Source organism: Rhinoderma darwinii, chromosome 7 (assembly GCF_050947455.1).
Source record: "Rhinoderma darwinii isolate aRhiDar2 chromosome 7, aRhiDar2.hap1, whole genome shotgun sequence".
NCBI lineage: Eukaryota > Metazoa > Chordata > Amphibia > Anura > Rhinodermatidae > Rhinoderma > Rhinoderma darwinii.
Window position 1 is genome coordinate 119,803,262 of NC_134693.1, and position 26,399 is coordinate 119,829,660.

A 26,399-nucleotide genomic window follows, 5' to 3' on the forward strand; every position below is an offset into this window, starting at 1 on the left:
TGAGCAAAGTTTTTGAAGGGATTGAGGAAATAACGTTTTCATTCTTCCTGTAGGTAAATTAGTCTAATAATAATTTCGAGCCGAGATCATTTTTTTTTCGGAGATGTCTGAAGATGTCTATATATAATGAATGTGTTCCTGTTGATACTGGCAGGGTTCCTTCTTGCTATGGTAACTGTAGTGCTGATGGTTTGGAATCCAATCTATACTTGGGAATTAGTATATTTCCGAGTTCACATCTAATCATACTGACTGCGCAATAATTATCATAGATTTCTACACGACAACTTAGAACAAAATGATGGGGTCATATAAATCGGCCACATGTCTGCGACATTTACTGACACTTTTCAGCTGTTTTGTTGAGACCATCTGACAGTTCAGAGTTTCCACAAACTGCAGGATTAACCCTACCGCACAGATCAGGACATTTAGGGCACGGCCAGACGTGGCGGAATTGCAGTGGAATTCTCCAGCGGCCGTTTTTTACAGTTGTTTCAATACATTTTTAGGCAAGTTAGTTCAGACTTTGCGGAAAACTCCGCTGCGGACCATAGGCTGCAGTGCAGAATTTTCCCTCCGCAGCATGCACTCACTGTTGCGGAGAAGAAGCGGAATTTCACTGCGGATTTCAGCCTTTGCAATTCAAAAACTGAAATCTGTGGCAAGTCCGCTGTGTTTTCTGCAACGTCTGAATTACCTGTCAAATATGCAAATGTTGGTGCAGATTCGTTGCGTAATTGTCCCAAATCTGCACCAACATTTGCAACGGAAAAACTCTGCCACATCTGGACCTGCCCTCACTATCGGGGAAATAAGTATTTGTTCCGGGATGGAAACTAATTTGCAAAAATTAAAGAAAATATGTTTTTGTAAATCCCTGCAAGGACTACACTTAGGCCATGTCCAAGTGACATATTTTTAGGCATATTTCGGAGCGTAAAACGCTCATATTACGCTCCAGAATACACTTGAAATACGCCTGCAAACACCTTACTATTGATTTCAATGAGAAATATTCCGTCCAGTTCATACGAGGTGTATTTTTATGCTGCTGTATTAAAAACATCTTGTAACAATACCCTTCGTAAAAAAAGGAGGGACATGTCAATACTTGAAATGTTTTACAAGCTGAGATTTCCCTTTTTCCATTGACACTTTAAAAAACACTTTGAATATGAGCTTCAAAATATGCTTAAAAAACGCTTGCAAAAATAAAAAAACACTGAAAATCAGCTCCTAAAGTGCCTGGATTTCAGGGGCCGTTTTCTCCTGAAATCAGTCCTGTCAACACCTCCAAAATTTTAGGCCAACACGATAGCTGTTTATATTCATATAGTACTACCATAGTGTCCAATTAAATAGTGCTATACTGTTAACCATAGAGTGCCCAGATGAAGCGTGCTGTGGAGTGACCAAATAGTGGCAAACAATTCCTAGATAAATAGCACAATACAGCATCCAGATAAATAGTACTCATATAAATAGTGTCATACAATGGCCAAATTAATACCGCCATGCTGTGCCCAGGTCAATACTGCCATACTGTGGCTAGATGAGTGATGTCATAGAGTGACCATTTGAATACAATGGCCACAAGAACAGTATCACGTACTGCTTATATGTAGTGCCACAAGTGTTCATATGACTAGTGCTACACGGTGCGCATAGTAACAGTCCCACGTAGTGCCCATTTGAAGAGTGCTACACACTGCCCATTTAAACATTGCCACAGAGTGACCATGTAAATAGTGCATTACCTATATCCCCGTTAAGCACCCCAATACTGGTATATCATTAACTTGTCTGCCCTCGCTCTCATTATGCTTTTGCCCTGTGATACAGTGGGCATAGTGATGATGTTGTGCCTTGTGCCAGCCTGTGTCACGTTTGTAGTCTCATGTCATCAGGGTGTCTACCCACTCATGTTATCTTCTAAGAAATATTGATTAAAGGTGAATATAATAGTTAGAAATTAAAAACGGTAAGTATATTAAAGGCTATGTACAACTGTGAAATCATTTTTTTTTTTTTTTTATGGAACGTTCAGTCAACTTTCTAAATACTTTTTATAAAAAAAATATTTTGACTTTTTGAGATACAGCTGCTTTGTATCCTGTATACAGAACAGCTGTATCTAGCGCTGAGACCTGAATCCGTCACGTCAGCGGCACCGACAGGCTCAGTGACAGCGTGTCCACCTGTTATTCATCACGTCTAACGGTATGAACGGTAACAGCTCGATCCTGCATATCAGAGGCACGCAGGACCCGCTGACACTGAACCCGTCAGTTCCGTTGGCCTGATGGATACAGTTTTCAGTGTGCTATACAGCTGCTCAGTATACAGGTTACAAAGCAGCTGTATCTCAAAAAGTAAAAATAACTTGCACCAAACACACTGATTTGGATATATATATATATACTGTATATATATATATATATATATATATATATATATATATATACTGTATATATATATATATATATATATATATATATATATATATATATATATATATATATATATAAATAAACTATTTCAAAGATGTACATAGCCTTTAAATAGTTGTATAATTTTTCATTATATCGTTTTTAAACATGGTGTACAAAAATCCGGAAAACGCTTCAATAATAATGCTTGGTTATCTTGTATTTTTAGTACACGCCCTAATCTAGATATAAAGTAGCAACTTATGTCATCCCTAGAAAAATGCGGGAAACAAAAAAATGCGACATTTCTGATTCCTGGAATATAAGGAATACAATGCAATAAACAATGTCACAAAAACATCATATGGAAGTTTCCTCATCCGCCTCGTTGTCTGTGCAGAACACATGCTACAAACGGACTGACTGAGTCTTTTCATGTTCAGTGCCAACCTCAAGAGGGCAGCAGGATTGTTTCTATTCATGCAATGATGAATGGGAAAGCTGTTTTTCTGTTGAACTCATTTAATTGAAGCATACATAATGTAATGTTTGTCTAACAATTATAAGGGGAAAATATGCACACACATTTCCTAATATAGCCGTTTTTACAATGTTGACCCTCTCACACCCTGTGAGTTATGTTACGTACATAATAATACTGTACAGTGACCCAGGAAAAGAAACCTTTTATCTGCAGAGTAAAGTGTCAATTGTTTAGACTGGGGCTTAATAATGTAATCACTGATGAAACATGAAAGCCAATGGCGTATTCTACAATCCAGTCTGCTGTACATCCAGGTCTGTTGTTATCAGCACGTCCTATCTCATGACATTAAAGTCTTTTTGTTTCCAATATCATTAATATTTGAGGTTGTATATTCTTTATGAAGACAACCTAAGTATAACATAACCTGAGGGTCTACTTTGTAGTGTCTTAATTAAAGTTCAGGAAGACTCTGATGTCTATAAGATAAGCAAAAGCAAAGAATTTATTCAAAATGAAAAATGCAAGGGATGTTTATTCATGAGTAGAAATATTCCGGAAGGTTTATTCTTAACGGGCTTGTTCGAGCTGTAATAAAATGTGTAGGAGGCTCCAAATGGCTTCAAATAATAAAAGGTAAGATACTCTCCTTTAAAAATGTCCACTGTGTCCACTCCACGCACTCCCAGTACTCTGTCAGTTCTTGATTACTTCAGTGCCGCTATCACATCCCGTTCTAATCACGTGAACCCACAGACAATCTGTAAGGGACATGAACATTAGTCCAGACATTGGCTGTGGGGTTAATGGAAAGAAAGGACTGCTTGCACCATGGCCACCTTGCTTGCAATGCGTGTGTCTGCTTGCTTGCTTGCTTGTGACATTTGTTGCTGGACCCTCCTCAGCTCTTCAGTTCTGCAATTAGTAAAATCTCTCCATCACATGAGCCCGCACCAATCCCTGGCCACGGGAGTGATGATAGTTGTTACAGGACGTCAACACTACAGCAAGAGATTGGCTGTGAGGCCATGTCATGAAGGGATATCATCGTACTACTGAAATGGAAACAACCCTTAATACTGTGCAAAGCAATGGCATAACTAAGGATTGTTAGTCCCCAGGGAAAGTTTTGGACCTGGACCTCCCCCCTTGCTTGTTGCTCGACCACGCGGATCCCAGTGGCATTGCGAGTCTCAGGCCAGACTGCCATGATGACTTGTTCCAGCCACGACTTGTCTCTGCAGAATCTACAGCACAGACATCTTTTGCTTTTGATTCTTCTAAAACATTAGTTGTGCCCCCTTAGGTCCTGCACTGTAACAGCGCTTCTCTTTGTGCCCCACACAGTAATAGTGCTCCCCAAACAGTAATAATACCGTGACACAGTAGTAATGCCCCCCTTTGAGCCCCAACACAGTAGTAGTAATTTTTTTGCCCTATATACTGTAGTAGTTAGTTGCACCTATATAATAGGTGCCCCGACATAGTAGTTAAGCCCCCATATAGTAGATTGGTGCCCCCAAATAGTAGTTAAGCCCCCATATATGACAAAACAAAAAATTTATTTATTCACTCACCATACTTTCTATAGTATCAGGTGTCACTTCATTCAGATGGTGCTCGGATAAATCTGCATCGGCAGACGTAAAGTCCAAGAAGAATGGCAATTGAAAAGTCCAGCACTTCATCCAGTGAGATTAAAAAAATCTTAATTTATTTCAACATTTAAATTTTTTTTTTAATAAGACATCCTAGTTATAAATTCATGTTACGCGTTTCAAGCCAATGTAGCGTGGCTCTTACTCATATAGTAGATTGGTGCCCCCATATAGAAGTTAGGTGCTCCCATATAGTAGTTAGGTGGCTGGGTCCCCTATAGAGTAGATAGGCGACCTCCCCTGTTAATAGTGCTCCCTTTTATGCCAATCAAAATGAAAAGAAAAATGGAAACTCACCTAACTTCATTCCCATGACGAGCTGCTGCGTCTTTGGCCTGCTGCCCGGCACAGGCGCCGCAATGCAGTAACGTAATCACGCTGTGCCAGGAGATCAGACAGATGCCTTCAGCATCCTCTAATAGCGGTCTCATTAACCTCGAGTAGGCCATAGGCCTAAAACAGCCTGTGACTTACTAGAGTTAGTGGCAGGGCAGGACGCCAATGGCTCTCTGCTCTGCTATAGTAAACTTAGCACACTTGCACATGGGCCCAGGCCTGGGGGACCACCTTACCCTCCAGACCCAGTCACGGGCGCATTCTCTGCGACCACGATCGTTATGCCCCTGGTGCAAAGTTGAAACATAATTCTAATATAGTTCAGATTCTTTACTCATAAAGCAAAATGAGATATCCCAACCAATGAATGTCTACTAATTTCAAATTGCTATTTTCCAGCTAAAAAGAAAAGGAGAGGGGTGTTACACCCACTATTGCGCTACCTAAAAGTACAGCACTTCATTTAAATAGTAAATATATAAATTCCAATTTAATAATTATCTGTACTTGCCCTATTCAGAAGAAGTGTAATGTGGAACCACATCTGCTCTTCCTCATAATAAAATAGTTTGGACAACTTTTAAGAATGTGGTTTGGTATTTGAAGCCACTAAAATTCTTGAGGTTAAAGGGGTTTTGACAATAAAGTGTAGTATTAGGGTACAATGGGCTGTCAGCAGTCTACTACATAAAAACACTCCCTTATTGTACATTAAAGGGAATGTATCATCAGACAATGACATTATTTAAAGCAGGTTTTTAGTATAAACATATATATTTTTAAACAAATTTTGGTTGTGTTTTTTATTTTATACGTGATTACCCATATTAAATTTTTTGTTAAATATTCAAGTTTTTACACTAGGCAGTTCAGCAGTCACAATCGGCTGACACTTTTTGTTTTTTGTAGCTCCCTTTATCAACTTTTCTGTATAGATTGGGACAGAATGAGTCATCTCTTTATTATTAGAGAAGGCGGGAGGCCTATATAAGGCAGATTAATAACTCTATGCACAGGCTCTGAGTGCATCCCCCCTGTATTTCCATGGCCTCTGGGGAAGGGGCTGTAATCCATCACTTCCTGGAGATTGTATTACACCTCATGCACATGACCGTGTGCGCCGTTCGAGTCCCGTCAGTGATCCGAGGAAAAATAGGACATGTTGTATCTTTCCTTGGATTGGAGACTCGAACCATTTTTCACGGAACCGATTCACACGCTAAAGTGAATAGGTCCATGAGGACTATCGGATGCCACTCGGATGCCGTCAAAAACGGCCCGAGTGGCACAACAGTCGTGTGCAAGAGACCTTAGTCTATTGATGTTTTTCTGTCAAGTACTTCCATTTATTGCAGCTGCCATAAAGCACACACACCCTGCTGTAATATCTATACAGACAATACAGGAAGGAAGTGTGTATCTTCAGTATGACATCCATCCGAGGAAGTTAAAAAATGAATAAATAGCTACATCATTAAAAAAAAAAAAAAAAGGCTCACATGTTAATTCTCTTCTACAGGCTTTCATCTTACTAATGAAATGATGATACAAATACATGAGACATCCCCTTAGAAGGCATTTCTCCTTTCAAACTAAGCCTGCAATTTTCCTTCTATGGTCATCAGTGTACTGGGTTACTTAACATTACTTTTTTGATCCCGCAGCACTCCGTGTTTCAACGGTGCGTGAGTAGGCTTCCACGCCAACGTGTAAAAATGGGAACTCAGCATTCCAGTGTATTATGCAATAAGTGATATTTTATTTCACATATAGAGAAAAGTAGTAATCCAAAAATTGGTTTCATGTTTCAGCACCATTACCTAACAGTGACCGAGGTCTCAAGCGCCGCATATCCCTATCCACTGACGTAATCTGTGTCTGAAGAAGGTCCGATATATAGACTGAAACGTTAAACCAATTTTGGATTAATACTTTTCTCTATATGTGAAATAAAATATCACTTATTGCATAATACCTTGGAGTGCTGGGTTCCATAACATTGCCACTTGATGTAATTCAGCTGCTGTAGTTATTTTTCGATAGTGCTGTGACTTCCTTCTGTGTTAGAGGCAGAGTGAGCTGCTTCATTCAGTGTCTGGAAATAGAGTTGTCTTGAAGGCTGCAGAAACATCATATCACAAGCACTTTACGAATATTTTAAGTCATTGTATCTCCCCTAACATAGGGGATTTTTTTGTAATTTTTTTTACCTAACAGATTTGTTACATACAAAAGGTATAATTAGTTAATTTTCAGTATTTCTGTTGCGGGTTGTGCTCTAGTTATTAAAAAAAATATAAAAAAATACTGCAAGTTTCAGCAGTGTTTCGGCAGTGAAACATAATCTTGTTATGATTACAAAAAACAACAACAACATTATATATATCTATAAAAGTAACTTAATTTTCAGCTATTTTGATGATTTAACCCCCACTGTTAGTTGCCATTTGAATATGATGTTGTTGGGAACACTTGATGATGTAATCTACAGTGGTTAACTGTGTATCAATATTAAATAATACATTTACCAGGAGAGTTATAGCCATTCTGCTCAGCTTTTACTGACTTTGGAAGAAATTCATATTTAGTCTTCCAGGGTATATCTCAGATTGGTTTATATTCAAAAGTAAGAAAAGAAAAAACAGTGAAACTTGTTAGCGCTCATGGAAAAAGACTGAAAAAAAAGGTGGTGGTTTTCTCATTGTGCCGCCACAGTATGCCCTGGCTATGAAGACAAAAGTAACAAAATCTAATAATAAGTAATATGCAACTAAGTTGAACACAGACATTAAAATAACACAGTATAATTATAAACCGTCCAAAGTTGCGGGATGATCCTAGCTTAGAAGTCGGGTCTGGTTTCATCCCTGGAGGCTCAGGTTCAAGCAAATCCAAGCTTAGGTTAATGCAATATGAATTTGTTGGTCAAGTTAAACCAAAGCGGACATGTGCCTACATTGGAAAAACACTACATTGTTTGGCCCCTAATCGCATGTTTATGCAAGGTCAAAGCTCAAACATCAAGGGTATTGAAGGTCAAGTAGATGTTGGGTTTGGCATCTACACTGATATTTCTGTTTAAGTCATATACCATTACAAATAAAGAAAAAATGCCATGTATTCCTTTAAATAATAGATCCCATTAATAGAGATGGAGGGAACATGGGGAAACATCCTGTGTGAAGTACATGGATTAATTAGACATTAGTTTGATAAGAACATAGTTAAATCCGGTGTCTTACAGACATCAATTACCAATGTACGAGGAGGCTCGTAGAATATCTGAAATATATTATCTCTAAACATGCTATTATTATAATTTTATGGTTACAGTCAACAAATACCTTTCAAAAAGGAGACCTGGTTTATGTCAAGAATTGGCTGAATGTACGAAAGTATCTTTTTTTTTTTTTTTTTAATTGAGCAGTTCTGATTTATTTATAACACTGTGAGGTATTTCAGCTTATGAAATTGCCTTAAAAATGGGAATTATTTTTCCTTCCCTTGAATGGCCTCTTCTCACCCACATAGAAATCCACAAAACCACATATACTACAGTTCAGTGATGTAAGTTTGGCTCAATTGTAGCTGGGTATTTTTATATAATGTTGTACAGTTCCTCTGAATGTGCCATAAGTGTTATATTCAGCACAGCAAAATATTAGATTTGGTCAGACTTAATGTATTTGGATATTTTATACTAAAAAAAAAAATTAACTGTTTGAGAATTAGGCTATTTGTCGCACTGGAGCATTTATTTTACCAGAAATTTTTAATGTATCTGTTTATGTTTTTGCTATATTTTTCATATTGAGCTTTGATTTGGCAGGAAAAGTGCAGTAAAGTTGCAGATCTCACTTATATTCAGCGAAAGCAATATGTAAACACATAGACATATAGATTTGCCCCTGATCAGACCAACGATACAATATTTCTTTAATGTCAGAACATTTGTCCAAAAACCATACACATGAAAAGTAACGTAACTCATAGGGCCCCATTACAAAATAAAAAATTGCCCCCCCCACCTTATTTGCATTAAACTAAACTAAACTGTAGTAATACAAAGAGCACCATAACTACTTGAGAAATAACCAAAGAATAATGATTTGGGTAAAATAGCAGATCTTCTGCACAGTGCACAGCAGAGATAGACAACAAAAAGCAACAACGCTTCTACACCAGCCTCTGTGCCCTGAAAGCGCTGCTACGGCTACTATTATTGTAAAAATCATATTAGCTTCATTTTTCGGGAAATTCACTAATCTAGTCTATTGGCAATCATTTACAACAATCAGAATGTTTATTTGAACATTTGTGATAATAAGGAGTACATTTTAAATTAAAGTCAATGGGTTCCGCCAGCCACCGGTAGTGTCCTTCGTGCAAAGGAACTGCGCTTCCGGTATTTCCAATGTTCTGCTCCTCTGACGGAACAGAACAAAAGAATGCCGAACCCAGCGTTGGTGTTGTTTCTTGTGACAAGTGCTGACTTAGACCTTGTTTACATCTGTGATGGAGGCTTCGAATGATTCCACCGAAAATATTGGCAACAATAGCGCAACCTGCTGCCACGGAACATTCGACGGAAAGCCGACGGAACACATTAAAGTCTATGGATTACGTCGGCTGCCGGTGGTTTCTGTGGTGCAACGGATCTGATGCTTGCGGTAATTTCCTTGTTCTTTTCCTATATCAATACCAAATGCAGATGTGAACTAGGCCTTAAAATTAAGAACAATTTTGTAGCCAGTAAGGCCCAATTCACATTTGCGTCGGAGGCTCTGTTAGGGGCCACCATTGCAGATTCCTCTGAATATTACAGAAACAATTGCGCAGCATGTTGCGCTATTGTTTCTGGTAAATCCATGGACACCCCGACGGTAACCAGGAAGACAGTTGTCTATGTTGTTTAACGGAACCTGCGCTTCCACAATTTTCGTTGTTCTGCTCTTTTGACGGAGAAGAATAACCGAATGCCGACCGCAGATATGAACAGGGCCTTAGCTAGAAGATTTCTATCTTTATGGACTTCTTGTCATGGGACCTCAACTCACAAATATGTTCTTGGTCATATGACAGGATTCCCCTGCAGATCTAGTTTGTTGATGCTACAGCACCATAAAACCCAGAGCAAGCAGCAATGTACACAGTATTCACATTGCTGCAGCAGTTAAAAAAAATAGGCGAAGAAGAGAAAACAAGGTGTATTTTAGAAAATGCCATTATTTTCCAGTTATAAATTAAAAATCTTTTTTTTTAAATACAATACCACTTTTAATACTTGGGGGTGAACTGGTGATGTGTGCCTAGTATTTGTGTTTGCCGGACAATTAAGTGAATGCCTCCTCTCTCCAAATATCTTAAATATTCTTCATATTTGTAAAGACCTGGTGAACAGATGATTAAACCGACCCATGTGAGATTTTATAGATATTTTTATTTACCACAAAATAAACTTGACTCTATATTCGGTGTGTATCGCCATGGAGTAGATAAACGCTTTATTGTAAGCTTTATGAAGAATTTGTGTAGTAAGCAATCAGGTGTCCACGGCGAGTGATTAATGTTTTTCTTAAAAGTACGGAGAAAATTAATTTGGTGTTAAAAGGAAAATAAAGCTAGAAATAGTTACATAGTTACATAGTTACATAGTTACATAGTTTGTACGGTTGAAAAAAGACACATGTCCATCAAGTTCAACCAAGGGATGGGAAAGGGGAAGTAAAAAATTTCTACACATAGCAGTTAATATTTTTTTGTTCTAGGAAATTATCTAAGCCTTTTTTAAAGCCATCTACTGTCCCTGCTGCGACCAGCTCCTGCGGTGACTATTCCATAGATTCACAGTTCTCACAGTAAAGAAGGCTTGTCGCCTCTGCAGGTTGAACCTTTTTTTCTCCAGACGGAGGGAGTGCCCCCTTGTTTTTTGAGGGGGTTTTACATGGAACAGGATTTCACCATATTTTTTGTATGCGCCATTCATATATTTATATAAGTTAATCATGTCCCCCCTTAGTCGTCTTTTCTCAAGGCTAAATAGGTTTAGTTCTTTTAATCTTTCCTCATAACTTAGATTCTCCATGCCCCTTATTAGCTTCGTTGCTCTTCTTTGTATTTTTTCCAACTCCAGGGCATCCTTTCTATGAACTGGAGCCCAGAACTGGACTGCATATTCTAGATGAGGCCTCACTAATGCTTTGTAAAGTGGTAATATTACATCCCTGTCCCGCGAGTCCATGCCTCTTTTAATACACGACAATATCTTGCTGGCCTTTGAAGCAGCTGATTGACACTGCATGCTGAAATTTAGTTTATGATTTACAAGTACACCCAGATCCTTCTCAACAATTGACTCCCCCAGTGTAGCTCCCCCTAGGACATATGATGCTTGCAGGTTTTTCGTACCCAGATGCATAACTTTACATTTATCTACATTAAACTTCATTTGCCAAGTGGACGCCCAAACACTTAGTTTGTTTAAATCTGCCTGCAATTCACAAACATCTTCCATAGTCTGAACTATATTACATAGCTTGGTGTCATCTGCAAAAATAGAAATAGTGCTATTAATCCCATCCTCTATATCATTAATAAATAAGTTGAATAATAGTGGTCCCAGCACTGAACCCTGTGGTACACCACTTATAACTGGGGACCATTCAGAGTAGGAATCATTGACCACAACTCTCTGGATACGGTCCTTGAGCCAATTCTCAATCCAATTACAAACTATACTTTCTAAACCTATAGTCCTTAATTTACCCATTAGATGTCTATGAGGGACAGTGTCAAATGCCTTTGCAAAGTCCAAAAACACTATATCCACAGCGGCCCCTCTGTCTAGGCTTCTGCTTACCTCTTCATAAAAACAAATCAGGTTGGTTTGACAACTTCTGTCCTTAGTAAAACCGTGCTGGCTGTCACTTATAATACTATTTATTGTCACATAATTCTGTATATAGTCCCTCAATAGCCCCTCAAACATTTTCCCCACGATGGATGTTAAGCTTAGTGGTCTATAATTACCCGGCGAAGACCTAGAGCCCTTTTTGAAACCACATTTGCCCTGCGCCAGTCCCTTGGCACTATACCACTCATGAGAGACTCTCTAAATATTATGAAGAGGGGGACAGAAATAACTGAACTAAGCTCTTTAAGAACTCTAGGGTGTAACCCATCTGGTCCCGGGGCCTTGTGTACATTTATTTTATTTAATTTAGCTTGGACCATATCTACATTCATCCAATTCAGTATATCAACTGATATATTAACAGCACTGGCACCGGCTACATCAGCTGCTCTTTCTTCTGTTGTATATACAGAGCTAAAGAACCCATTTAGTAACTCTGCCTTCTCTTGATCTCCTGTGATCAACTCCCCATTACCATTATCTAGGGGTCCTACATGTTCAGACCTTGGCTTTTTAGCATTTATATACTTGAAGAATTTTTGGGGATTTGTTTTACTATCCTTGGCCACCTGCCTTTCATTTTGTATTTTTGCTGATTTTATTACATTTTTACCGATTTTATTAAGCTCTTTATATTTTACAAAGGCTGCAGCTGTACCCTCAGATTTGTATTTTTTAAATGCCCTTTTTTTGTCATGTATTGCCCCTTTCACAGAAGGTGTAAGCCATGTGGGGTTTAATTTTAGTCGTTTATACTTGTTACCTGTAGGAATACATTTTGCACTATAATTACCCAAAGTAGATTTGAAAATCTCCCATTTATCATTTGTCCCATTATTTGACATTAGTTCTTCCCAGTCTATATCCTGAATTGCCGCCCTCATCCTGGGGAAATTGGCTTTCTTAAAATTAAATGTTTTTGCCCTCCCAGCCTGCGTTTGTTTTTTACAGTATAGGTAAAATATAACTATATTATGATCACTGTTACCAAGGTTTTCACGAACATTGACATTCCCAACAAGCTCTGCATTATTAGAAATGACCAGATCCAACAGAGCTTCACCTCTAGTCGGGTCTTCCACAAACTGGCACATAAAATTTTCCTGCAACAGGTTGAGGAAATGTCTCCCCTTTCAGTTGAAGCCGAACCATGACACCAATTAATATCCCGATAATTAAAATCTCCCATTATCACAACAGTACCCACCTGTGCAGCCCGCTCCATTTGTTTATATATTTGACCTTCTATCTCTTCAGTTATATTGGGGGGTCTATAGATTACACCAAAAGTATTTTTTTCAGTGTTTACTTCCCTTTGTAATTCCACCCACAAGGTTTCAACCTCCTCACAGTCTTCACCCTCTAATGTCTAATTTACACTCACCTTCATATCGCTTCTCACATACAGACATACACCACCACCTTTCCTATTTGCCCTGTCTTTCCGAAACAGTGTAAAACCCTGTAGATTTACAGCCCAGTCATGTGAAGAGTCCAGCCATGTTTCAGCAACACCAACTATATCTATATCTTCTTCCAGTATTAAGGCCTCCAGCTCCCCCATATAGGGATATGTGGAGATGACTGCTTACAAATACATATAACTGGCTCTCCAACCGTTTTGGGAACTTTTGAGTGCTCAATTTTAAGTTTTTATGTCAGCCATTGATTTCAATGGCTGGTCCCACATTTACTGCATCTCCCTGCTCATAACAGGCATCAGGACCCATTCATTGGGCCACCACTGATAGACATGCCAGGATATGGAATGTCCTAGATGTATGATGGGCTTTTACCTGGAAATTAATATCCAGATGGGCTTGGTGATTCCTTTTGAACCAACACAGTGCCATTTGTCTAATAGACTACCAATGAAAACACATTTTTAATGGTAAAGGGCAATTATCTAACGAGTGGCCCCTATCACTCTTAAAAAAATGTTCTCATCCTTCAGTTTTAAAGGCCTTAGACTTAGTTTCTAGGCAGTACATGGTATAACAAACAGTCCAAGACCAGGCCCTGTGTTTCAATGTCAGCAGGTACATTTGTTTGTGATTTAAATCTGCTTACCAAGTGCCACTTGAGCCTGCCAAATCAATCTAATAAAACGACTGTGAAAGCTCAAAATTTGCAAATTGCAAAACGCAGTGCCAGAAAAATGAGCACTAGAGGATTGCTATCACTTATTCAAATTGAAAAGCCTCCGGGCTGGGATTTTCTTTTATATTTATTTTTTTCCTTAACCTCCTTCATCTACAGTTTGCTTTTGGCTTATAGAGGAAAACTTGCAGGTGGGGAAGGCAAACATTAATAAAATATTGAATGTAATCAACTATTATTGCATTGTTTCCTGTTTATTTTCCTAACAATGTTTAGTGTCGGAATAACTCACATGAAGTCGAAAGCCATCATTTTGAACAAAGAAAACCAAGATTTTTTTTTTATACAATTTCTTAAGTTTTTTAGGGAAATATACAATATGCTCAATTAATTCAGGCTGATTTCATTTTTAAGGGAACTATATGATTTTTATGACCGCCCTCCATGACCACAGCTAGAAAAACAAATGGGTTATTGAATTGGTTTATGAAACTTTTTCCCACCATTTGGACTAATAGTTTTGTTTTGGCAAATGATTCTGTAAAATGGTTTTGACTGTGCTGTAAGAAATAGGGTTATAGGCCAAAAAATGGCCAAATATATAAAACAATTGTCAGCCCAAAGATTGTTTTAAGGTGTCACATTCTTTTGTTAGGCTAGGGCTTTATGTTGACATAAAGTCACAGGATTACCGCTTGCAGTTCAACTTCTGACCATTGCAAAAAATCCAACCAAGTCAGACTTTTTGCAATGCTGGCAAGGTTGCCTGAGACCTTGTTTCCCGTCACGAAACATTGAGCTTGCATCACAGTTTCTCAATTTTAATACAACTCAGGTTGTCGCCATGTAGCCCCTGCCTCAAGGTGAGACCCTAGTAAATCATTTTCCCTTTGAAAAATACTTAAAATGCAGTCCCTTAGACTTTCAAAGAATATGTTTTTGTTAGCGAGTGTACAAATAAATAAGCATGTGCCACCAGCACTACAGCTCTTTGCTGACAGTAAATCTGACTCTCCAATGCGCTATCTGAAAGTTTAGGTTAATTTTGCTTTCCTTAACCCCCATCATAGATGGTGGGGAAGAGAGTATGAAGCGAGCTCATGGGCCTTCTCCATACGCCACGGGTGTCAGCTGAATATTACAGCTGACACCTTGCACTACTGGCCAGGCCGTAAACTCCGATCTGGGCCATTTAACCACTTAGATGCCGTGGTCAATAGCAACCGTGGCATCTGAACTGTTAGAAAGAGGGGTGCTCCCTCTGTCACTCCATCGCCCACCGTGACACGACCGCAGGTTCCGATGGTTGTCATGGCAACCTGGGAGCCTAATGCTAGAGACAGACTTACTAGGGTCGGTAAAAATCATAATACATAAGACTTGCAGTGTTTTATACCAGCAATCTAACAATCGCTTGTTCAAATCCCTTAGGAGGACTAAAAAAAATATATAAAATAGTTAAAGTTTTAGCAATATACAAAAAAAGTTTAAAAAAAAAACCCGTCTTCCCATGTAAAAAATAAAAAAATGAACATAATTGGTATTGCCGCGTTTGTAAAGTCCGAACTATTACATTATAACGTTATTTATCCCACATTGTGAATGCCATAAAAATGAATAAAGAATTGCAGTTTTTTTTGGTTACCTTAGTGCCCAAATTTTTTTTATAAAAAGTGATCAAAAACAAGCCCTGGGTCTCAAAATATGACAACACATAAAATAAAATTTTAACAAATTATTTTATTTTTTTTTGTAGTAAATCATAATTTTTTTTTATTTTGGAATGTAATTTGATATCACTGTAATTGTATCGAGCTGCAGAAAAAAATATGTAGTTTTTACCAAACGTTGAGCGCCATAAGAAAGGGAACCTAAAAAGCAGGAAAAATGTTTGCAGCGGGAAGGGGTTAGTTTAACAACAAAGTGATATAGAAGTGAGGAGGATTGGCGGCAAAAGAGAGGGTATCCCTGATGGTGATGTCCTTAAACATACTTATTCGACTACTGGTTTTCCCCCAATATCAGAATCAGTCGATCTCCCATAGACATGAGATCAGGACAACCCCATTAGGACATATTGACAGCACAGATGGGGATTCCCCAATCAGTAAACCCCCCTCCCACCACCCGCCGGCACATATACTGCAAACAGAGGTTGGCAGACTTGGTGCTATCATGTTTTACTTGGTCATCCATTTGTTTGAATGGGCGCTATGCAATACAACACTTCCAAAATGTTCAGGCATGAATTGTTCATGTTGAAGCATTCACGCTACATGGAGTGGATGTTCTCACTGGGCAACCCCTTAGATACTAAGATTTTATTCGTGAGGCCAATAAATGTTTTTGTTTAAGATTTGCAGTCATAGGTCTGGTTAATTTCCTGGGGAATCTATGGAGAAGTGAATTTTTAAAGATGTGCTCATCAATATATTGTATCTTCTGGGATATTAGGTGGTAGAGATACAATGTGTAATATTTCAGCCTATATTATGTAATAATGGACATGGGGCTACAAACTTTCCAAACTAAAAGTATCTGTGTGATCTGATACTTTTCAATACATTTAGTGAAGACTGTTCCTGATTTATAGTCCACCAGATTGAAGCTTTCACCTCTTTTGCAGAATGTATCATTTCCTGTGACTCTCCTACTAGCGCTACTGTCATTAGTCATGGTCGCTCTTTAGAAGTTGACAGAAGGAAATGGACATAAAGTGATTAATAATGAATTGTCCATCACGTCCTCCTTGTTATTATTTACATGGTACAGTAGTAAGACTTGCAGGGTACTAGATATTTCCGCTTCAGTCCTTCAATACACTATGAGTAGAAAATAGTCAATTACTATACTGAAGAGTAACTGTTGCTTACCTTAAAAACCGTATATGCTAACAGTCAGTAAAGGGTATGTAGAGGGTAGTCGGATGCGCCAGATGAAGGATAAAGACGTTGTCTAACAAGAAAGAAAACGGGGATGATTTTCTTTCTAGAAACAGCTCCACTCTTGTTCATGGGCTGTGTCTGGTATTGCTGCTCAGATCTTTTTACCTCAATATGGCTAAGCTGCAATTCCCAAGATTGGGAAAATTTCTAGAAAAAGCAGACCTTTTTTTCTTTACTTAGAATGGCTTCCTTAGGTCCTGTTACTTACACTAAATTGTTGCATTCTATTGTCTCCTCTAAGTATGTGTCTACTTGGTAGGATTGGTGTCTGTAGACCATTACTGGAGTCTCAAAAGTTCATAATCTGTTCTCTTACTTTAGAATTCTATTACACTTTACCTTATTCTGGGGGAGAGGGGGGTATTTTTCCCCAAATTATATCCAAATTTGGATAATCCACATTTGCAAATGATATGTAATTCCAGGTAATGCTCCACATTTTGCTTAAAATATTTACATTGAGGTCCTTTTCTTAGATTATGTCCATTTTTCCTACATCTTTACAAAAGCCCATTTGTTTTCTCCATAACAGGGACATACATAGAGGTGAAGGGACCCCATAGCAAAAATTTTAATGGGGCTCCCTTCTGGTCCTCGTTTACATTACCACACCACAAACCACCTGGGGGACTTGGTATTGGTTTTCTCCCACATCCTCTAAAGTTGTAGGACCTGTGCAGTGGGGGGGTCCTTGCAGCCAACCTGGGCTAACCGTCTCTCTCCAATGCCTCGTGGCAGCTGAATGGGCTATCCCTATGGTACAAACGTTCTTGACAATAACTATAAACACACAAAAAAAATGTGTTGACTTCTATTAGGGGTTGTCTGCTTAGGACAACTCCTACTTATTAATAAACTGATCACAAAGTGTTCCCCTATTGGATCCTCGAGCAATCAGCTGTAAACCTTTGGGGAAACCTGAGAGTAAGGGCCCTTTTACATTGGCCAATTATGGGGGAAAACGAGCATTCACAGAACGCTCGTTCCCGATAATTGCCCTGTGTAAATGGGGCGACGTCCATCGGCTGATTGCATTTTTTTAATGCCTAAACTATTAGGGTATGTTCACACGCACTGTTTTCAGACGTAATTCGGGCATTTTACACCTCGAATTACGCCTGAAAAAACGGCTCCATTACACCTACAAACATCTACCCATTGCTTGCAATGGGTTTTACGATGTTCTGTTCCCACGAGGTGTAATTTTACGCGTCGCTGTCAAACGACGGCGCTTAAAAAGACGCCCGCGTCAAACGAGTGCATGTCACTTCTGGGTCGTTTTTGGAGCCGTTTCTCATTGATTCCATTGAAAAACAGCTCCATTAACGTCCGTAATATACGCCGCGAAAAACGTGAGTTGTTAAAAAACGTCTGGAAATCTGGAGCTGTTTTCAGGTGAAAACAGCTACGTATTTTCAGACGTATTTTGCTACTGCGTGAACATACCCTCATCGTTGTAGACAGCACATCTGCCTGTGTGAACAGGGCGACATGCTGCTGACATGATAGAAATGTATGGGGACGAGCGATCGGAGTAACGAGCGCTTTTCCCCATACTAGCTCCTTGTGAAAGGAGAAAACGAGCGCCGATCAATGAGACGGTGCTCGTTTACATGGCCCACATCGGGCCGTGTAATATCACATTTATTGTTTCATTTCCCTGCAGCGCCACCACAGGGGAAGTTAAGCATTACACAGTGCCTATTCAAACCAAGGGGTTGTGTAATGGAAGACAAGACAGGTTCTCCAGAGTGAGAGACTATCCTTGCAACATGTTCACTTGTTGAGAAGGATCTGGGTGTACTTGTAAATCATAAACTCAATAACAGCATGCAGTGTCAATCAGCTGCTTCAAAGGCCAGCAGGATATTGTCGTGTATTAAAAGAGGCATGGACTCGCGGCACAGGGATGTAATAATGCCACTTTACAAAGCATTAGTGAGGCCTCATCTAGAATATGCAGTTCAGTTCTGGGCTCCAGTTCATAGAAAGGATGCCCTGGAGTTGGAAAAAATACAAAGAAGAGCAACGAAGCTAATAAGGGGCATGGAGAATTTAAGTTATGAGGAAAGATTGAAAGAATTAAACCTATTTAGCCTTGAAAAAAGACGACTAAGGGGGGACATGATTAACTTATATAAATATATTAATGGCACATAAAAAAAATATGGTGATATCCTGTTCCTTGTAAAACCCGCTCAAAAAACAAGGGGGCACTCCCTCCGTCTGGAGAAAAAAAGGTTCAAGCTGCAGAGGCGACAAGGCTTCTTTACAGTAAGAACGGTGAATTTATGGAATAGTCTACCGCAGGAGCTGGTCACAGCAGGGACAGTAGATGGCTTTAAAAAAGGGTTAGATAATTTCCTAGAACAAAAAAATATTAGCTCCTATGTGTAGACATTTTTCCTTCCCTTTTCCCTTCCCTTGGTTGAACTTGATGGACATGTGTCTTTTTTCAGCCGTACTAACTATGTAACTATGTAACTATGTAACATCCCTCCACTCTGGCCAAGAGATGAAAGGACTTCTTCTCGTGTGAAAAACTTAAATTGAAGTTTTATTGAATGCAACTCATGTTCATGTGCCCTATTGCTCAGGACCCTTCCTCTAGTAGCCAGGGCAGAGAGCCGCTGAGATAGAGCATCACCTGCTCTGGAGGACTCAACGTGGCTACGTATAATATTCTTTGAATGGGCGCTATGTAATATTAAATTTCCTCTGCAGAGGAAATAGGTAGCCAGATGCAACTTCCCCCGTCGATAACGGCTGATCACTGGACCCCTTATTTCTGGAGAGAGGTTTGAGATGACCCCTCTACTAAAAATTAAGATTGTATAATAATATTAATATATATTTTTTCATTTATGAGTCATTTAACATGATGTTTTTTAATTGTATTTATAAGAAAAGTGGTTTCTTAAAATAGTTGATTGTGGATAACAAAAATGAAATCACAATGCGGATACAGTAAATACATACCGTAATTTTATTTTTTTCAGGTCATTTGTGATTCAACAAATCCCCAGCAGCAATCTCTTCATGGTCGTGGTGGACAATGTCTGCAGCTGTAGCAACGTGGCTCCAATCACTATGACACCTATTGAAATAAGATATATCCTTTATTCTAAAAACCACAAAATAAGGGAAGTAAAACAGAAGGTATTGTCCTGCCTATAGGAGGGAAAGAAATATCCTAGGGCATGATCTGCGCATTGGCACCTGCAGCACAACTCAACAATAAGCATTATGCCCAAATTTCCCATCACCTACTTCTCGACGTGCCAGTGTGGCCAAATAAGTGATTACTAAGGCTGTCTATAATAAATGTGACATATGATAATACAGTAAACATACAGGTTTAGTAGGGCTCAACTAGGAAAATGAAGTGTGCAGTTGTCTGATGAGATGCCCCAACCCTTCTCCAGAGGAGATAAGTATCATGTCACAAATTTATATCTATCTATCTATCTATCTATCTATCTATCTATCTATCTATCTATCTATCTATCTATCTATCTATCTATCTATCTATCTATCTATCTCATATCTATCTATCTATCTATCTATCTATCTATCTATCTATCTATCTATCTATCTATCTATCTATCTATCTATCTATCTATCTATCTATCTATCTATCTCCTATCTATCTATCTATCTATCTATCTATCTATCTATCTATCTATCTATCTATCTATCTATCTATCTATCTATCTATCTATCTCATATCTATCTATCTATCTATCTATCTATCTATCTATCTATCTATCTATCTATCTATCTATCTATCTATCTATCTATCTATCTATCTATCTATCTCATATCTATCTATCTATCTATCTATCTATCTATCTATCTATCTATCTATCTATCTATCTATCTATCTATCTATCTATCTATCTATCTATCTATCTCATATCTATCTATCATCTATCTCATATCTATCTATCTCATATCTATCTATCTATCTATCTATCTATCTATCTATCTATCTATCTATCTATCTATCTATCTATCTATCTATCTCATATCTATCTATCTATCTATCTCATATATATCTCATATCTATCTATCTATCTATCTATCTATCTATCTATCTATCTATCTATCTATCTATCTATCTATCTATCTATCTATCTATCTATCTATCTATCTATCTATCTATCTATCTATCTCATATCTATCTATCTATCTATCTATCTATCTATCTATCTATCTATCTATCTATCTATCTATCTCATATCTATCTATCTCATATCTATCTATCTATCTATCTATCTATCTATCTATCTATCTATCTATCTATCTATCTATCTATCTATCTATCTATCTATCTATCTATCTATCTCATATCTATCTATCTATCTATCTATCTATCTATCTATCTATCTATCTATCTATCTATCTATCTATCTATCTATCTATCTATCTATCTCATATCTATCTATCTCATATCTATCTATCTATCTATCTATCTATCTATCTATCTATCTATCTATCTATCTATCTATCTATCTATCTATCTATCTATCTATCTATCTATCTATCTATCTATCTATCTATCTCATATCTATCTATCTATCTATCTATCTATCTATCTATCTATCTATCTATCTATCTATCTATCTATCTATCTATCTATCTATCTATCTATCTCATATCTATCTATCTCATATCTATCTATCTATCTATCTATCTATCTATCTATCTATCTATCTATCTATCTATCTATCTATCTATCTATCTATCTATCTATCTATCTATCTATCTATATATCTATCTATCTCATATCTATCTATCTATCTATCCTCTTATGTATACTATAGTATACATAAATATAAATAGGTATGTAGACTATATTATATTAGCGTTCTATAAATATACAGTATATAATATCACCAGTTACTAGTTTGTAACAACATTGTTTGCCTCCGTTGTGACATCCATCTATCCAGTGTTTATCTTGCAGGTGTTCTTTTTATAAGAGTTGTTGACCTTATTACATTTCACAGGTGTCAACACCACAAAACCGCCATTTCCACCGCTGGTGAAGCCAGAAAGGTCAGCCAGGCTGAAGAAATAAAGTAATTGCGGATTCATCTATCATTCTTCAATTTGAGGATTAGGTCAGGAACACAAGATAATCTCAGGACACTTTCACAGCTGGCAGTGTTGTGAGATTAGGGTTTAAAAGGACTAGTTCTTCTAAATCAAGAAGTTTAATATTCTGCTCACGGAGTTGAAGAGAAATGTCATAAAGACTGACTCCTTATATACAGGGTGGGCCATTTATATGGATTCACCTAAATAAAATGGGAATGGTTGGTGATATTAACTTCCTGTTTGTGGCACATTAGTATATGGGAGGGGGGAAACTTTTCAAGCTGGGTGTTGACCATGGCAGCCATTTTGAAGTCGGCCATTTTGTATCCAACTTTAGTTTTTTCAATGGGAAGAGGGTCATGTGACACATCAAACTTATCGATAATTTCACAAGAAAAACAATGGTGTGCTTGGTTTTAACATTACTTTATTCTTTCATGAGTTATTTACAAGTTTCTGACCACTTATAAAATGTGTTCAAAGTGCTGCCCATTGTGTTGGATTGTCAATGCAACCCTCTTCTCCCACTCTTCACACACTGATAGCAACACCGCAGAAGAAATGCCTCCCGATCTGACCCCCTTAGACTTTTATCTTTGGCGTCATCTGAAGGCAATTGTCTATGCTGTGAAGATACGAGATGTGCAGCAACTGAAACGACAGATACTGGAAGCCTGTGCTAGCATTTCTTCTGCGGTGTTGCTATCAGTGTGTGAAGAGTGGGAGAAGAGGGTTGCATTGATAATCCAACACAATGGGCAGCACTTTGAACACATTTTATAAGTGGTCAGAAACTTGTAAATAACTCATGAAAGAATAAAGTAACGTTAAAACCAAACACACCATTGTTTTTCTTGTGAAATTCTCGATAAGTTTGATGTGTCACATGACCCTCTTCCCATTGAAAAAACTAAAGTTGGATACAAAATGGCCGACTTCAAAATGGCCGCCATGGTCAACACCCAGCTTGAAAAGTTTCCCCCCTCCCATATACTAATGTGCCACAAACAGGAAGTTAATATCACCAAACATTCCCATTTTATTTAGGTGTATCCATATAAATGGCCCACCCTGTACAATCATCTGTGGTGAATACACACAGTCTTCTCACACTTCTGGCAAAATAGTTTTTATGAACATAGTAAGAGTATAGTTATTAATACTCGGGCCTTCTGCATGAAGCTGCTCATAGACATTGGTCTATTGACAGGATTGGCCATCAGATATTTTATTTGTAACAGATTCGGTGAAAGTTTTTACTTAGACCAATCATCTCAAACATACACTGAATGGCCACTTTATTAGATACTCCCATTTAGTAGGGTGTTGGACCTCCTTTGGTCTTCAGAACCGCAGACATTTTTGTCGTGGCATAGATGCCAGTAGATGTTGAAGTTGTTCTGCAGGAATATTGGCCCATGCGGACAGGACTGCTTCTTGCAGAAGTGTCCTTCTGTCATAGGGGTAAAGTGCTGCCACGAAGGATGAACTTGGTCGGCCACAATGCTTAGGTAAGCCCTATTGTTCAAACATCCATCCACAGGTATCAGCGAACCCAGGGTGTGCCAAGAAAACATTCCCCACACCATTACTTATTTTTGATCTTGGTATTCACAAGCCTTACCAGTATTTTAGGGTAAATAGGCAAAATGCACTGGTCAAATTAATCGACATGTGCGGCGGCTTTTTGGAACACCGCACATGACGACTTGTTAGACAAGTGGTTGTTAGATATTATCGTCAGGATTACAATAGAAGATAGATTGCTTAGTAATACCCCTAAATATAAGACACGTTGGTTTATGTACACAGTAAACATGTAAAACATGCTGATTTATATGATGATATAACAATAAGCTCACACATTGCAGAGGTCCATCTAGTCTGCAAAATATAGCGCTACAAACCCTGCATGTTTGATTAAAGTCATCTTGGGATCTGCAAGGTTTAATGGGGCAGGATACAGGTTTTTAGTGTTGAATTATCAGATAAATAAAACCAAAAGACACACGATCTATAAGTAATGGATCTTAATGCATTAAAATACAAGTTGGGGATACCAATTTATTATGTGTCTATGTGTCGCCACTCGTTAGTTGTGATGGCAATTGTAGTCTGTCAAGGGTTTTGCTAGCATATCGCGATATTTTATTGAAACAGTTTCATGAGAAATTGAAGTATTTAACCAAATTAAAGCAAAGGTAAGGGTGGACACATCTGTATGGGCACTATTATTTGGTAAGTGCACAAGGCATTATTTGACCACATTATGTGAATGATGTATTTGTTGCTCTTCTAAAGGGTTATATCGTTTGCACAGTGTTAGGCACAGGTATTTGGTAAGTATAATGGCAGTACTCACTGCCATAGGGTCTCCACCAATCTTGTTTTGGCACTAAATTCCTTCATAGGCCCCATACGGAATGGATTTTTGATTCAATGTTCATTAACATGGTGCCACACTCACAGACATTCGAATGACATATACATTTCTAGAAATCAAGGAGATGTTTGTTATTGTACAATTAAATTACATTTCTTAACTTTGAAAACTTTAGCACAATTTTTTATTTATTTAATCTGGTAAATATTTCTCCTTAACTCCACTGTACACAATGAATCCCTCAAATGTGAACGTTTAAAATCCCAGAAGATACGAAGACGACCAGAGTCTTGCCATGGATTCCATCCAGAAGTAAGTTATGAAGGACTTTTGATTGTATTTACTCATTTTCTTATGGGACAGATTTGTTTAAATTGCAGATTTCCCATTGCTCTCTATAATAATAGCAATGGGAAATGTTTTGAAATGACAAAGGAGTGTATGAAAAGGAGTCATACCCTTTAAGAAACCATCCACATGGCACATTTTACATATGGATAGACAGGCCTTAATATCAAATGGAGAAAATTCACCTAATCTCTGTACTGGGAAGACATGGCCCATCGTTTTTCTATTAGGATTGCCAGTGATTACTATATGTAGGAATCATTGAAATCGGGTTTTGCTCAAAGGATTAAAATCAGATCCAACTACTCTTCCCATGTTGTCCAATTCCTAATAATACCTTCCCATGATTCACTACCTGTCACTGCGTCTGTAAACAGTGACAGGGCCTTCCTGGACCATGGGATGCTTTTGATAGCCAACTAGGATATAAAGGGAGGATATCCAGTAAAGAATGATATGCAGGGCAGACAACAGGAAGTTTTGGCCCCATACTGCCAAGGCGTCTGGGCCCCAGCCCCACCGATTACTTGGGCGGGGGGCGACAAGGGGGAAAACATGTTGACAAAGGCTCTGGGTGGGGGGGGGGTAAATGACACTAGATAGCAGGTATTCTGTGGAGGGGCAGATAGATGGGCAGAGGCTCTGGTGGGGGTATAGAGGAGACAATAGGTGGCAGAGATATGTGGGGAGAGGGGTAGGGGTACATATAGTAGTAGGAATCTGTGGGGGAGGGGGAAAGCAGTATCGGCAGAAGGGGGTCAAGGAGGAGAGAGAACCTGGCAAGGGCTCTGTGGAGGGGCAGAGGGAAGAAAGTGGGTGGCAGGGGCCCTGTGGAGGTGCAGGAGAAGACAGTGGGTGGGTGGCAGAAGTTCTGTGGAGGGGCAGGGAGCTGAGAGTTGGTGGCAGAGGCTCTGTGGAAGGGTAGGGGGAAGATAGTGGGTGGCAGATGCTCTATGGGGTGGCATGGGAAGACAGTGGGTGGCAGGGACTCTGTGGGGTGTAGAGAGAGACAGTGGGTGGCAGGGCCTCTGTTGGGAGTAGGGAGAGGCACATAAAAAAAAAATCATTGCACTGAAGCTGCTGCAGGCTGTACAGAATAGAGACAGGGAGCAGCTTCAGTACCTCCTCCCTAACACCTCTCCCACAGTCACTCACCACTGCTGCTTCTGGACGCCTCTGAGGTCTCCCCCACACCACCATTGCCCGCCTGGTAGTAGTCTCATCCACCCCACATGCAGCATGCATGTCACAGCACTGTGAGGACGAGAGGAGAATTGTGAATGCTGATCTGGACTATAATACAGGCTATACAGTGAAAAATATAAATGCATGTATTGACAAAGCTACTCAACTTTTTATGTAGCATATACCATTTTATGAACAATAAAAGAATTCAGAGATGAATTAAGTAATAACATTCATAAAAAGACATGTCAGAATGAAGAAGCGCAATTCGAATGTTCTACTTGTAAAGTTAAAGGGGTTTTCTCAGGAAATATCACTAGGAAAAACAGGCATCCCCATGGTTGAGCATTCGCTATAATCAGAGGCATAGCTAGGTTCTCCTGCACATGGGGAAATCTGATTCAGAATGCACCCCCCCCCCCATTTCTTTCCCAACATCTCCTTCCCCCTCAAAATGTTTGCTTTCTCTACCAATCAATGAGGTTTCATTTTTCTTCAAATTCTTTAATGTA

At 38.6% G+C, this 26,399-nt stretch overlaps 1 protein-coding gene across 2 annotated transcripts in view; it reads left to right on the plus strand.

Annotated features, from left to right (window-relative positions):
* The window catches only part of CACNA2D3 (calcium voltage-gated channel auxiliary subunit alpha2delta 3), a 753,617-nt gene that overhangs the window by 725,584 nt on the left and 1,634 nt on the right, over positions 1-26,399 (plus strand). For both annotated transcript variants that reach the window (XM_075833901.1, XM_075833902.1), the window contains 2 exons: positions 19,868-19,980; positions 24,584-24,666. In XM_075833901.1, the coding sequence (XP_075690016.1) occupies positions 19,868-19,980; positions 24,584-24,666 (196 nt within the window). The remainder of the gene's footprint in view (positions 1-19,867; positions 19,981-24,583; positions 24,667-26,399) is intronic.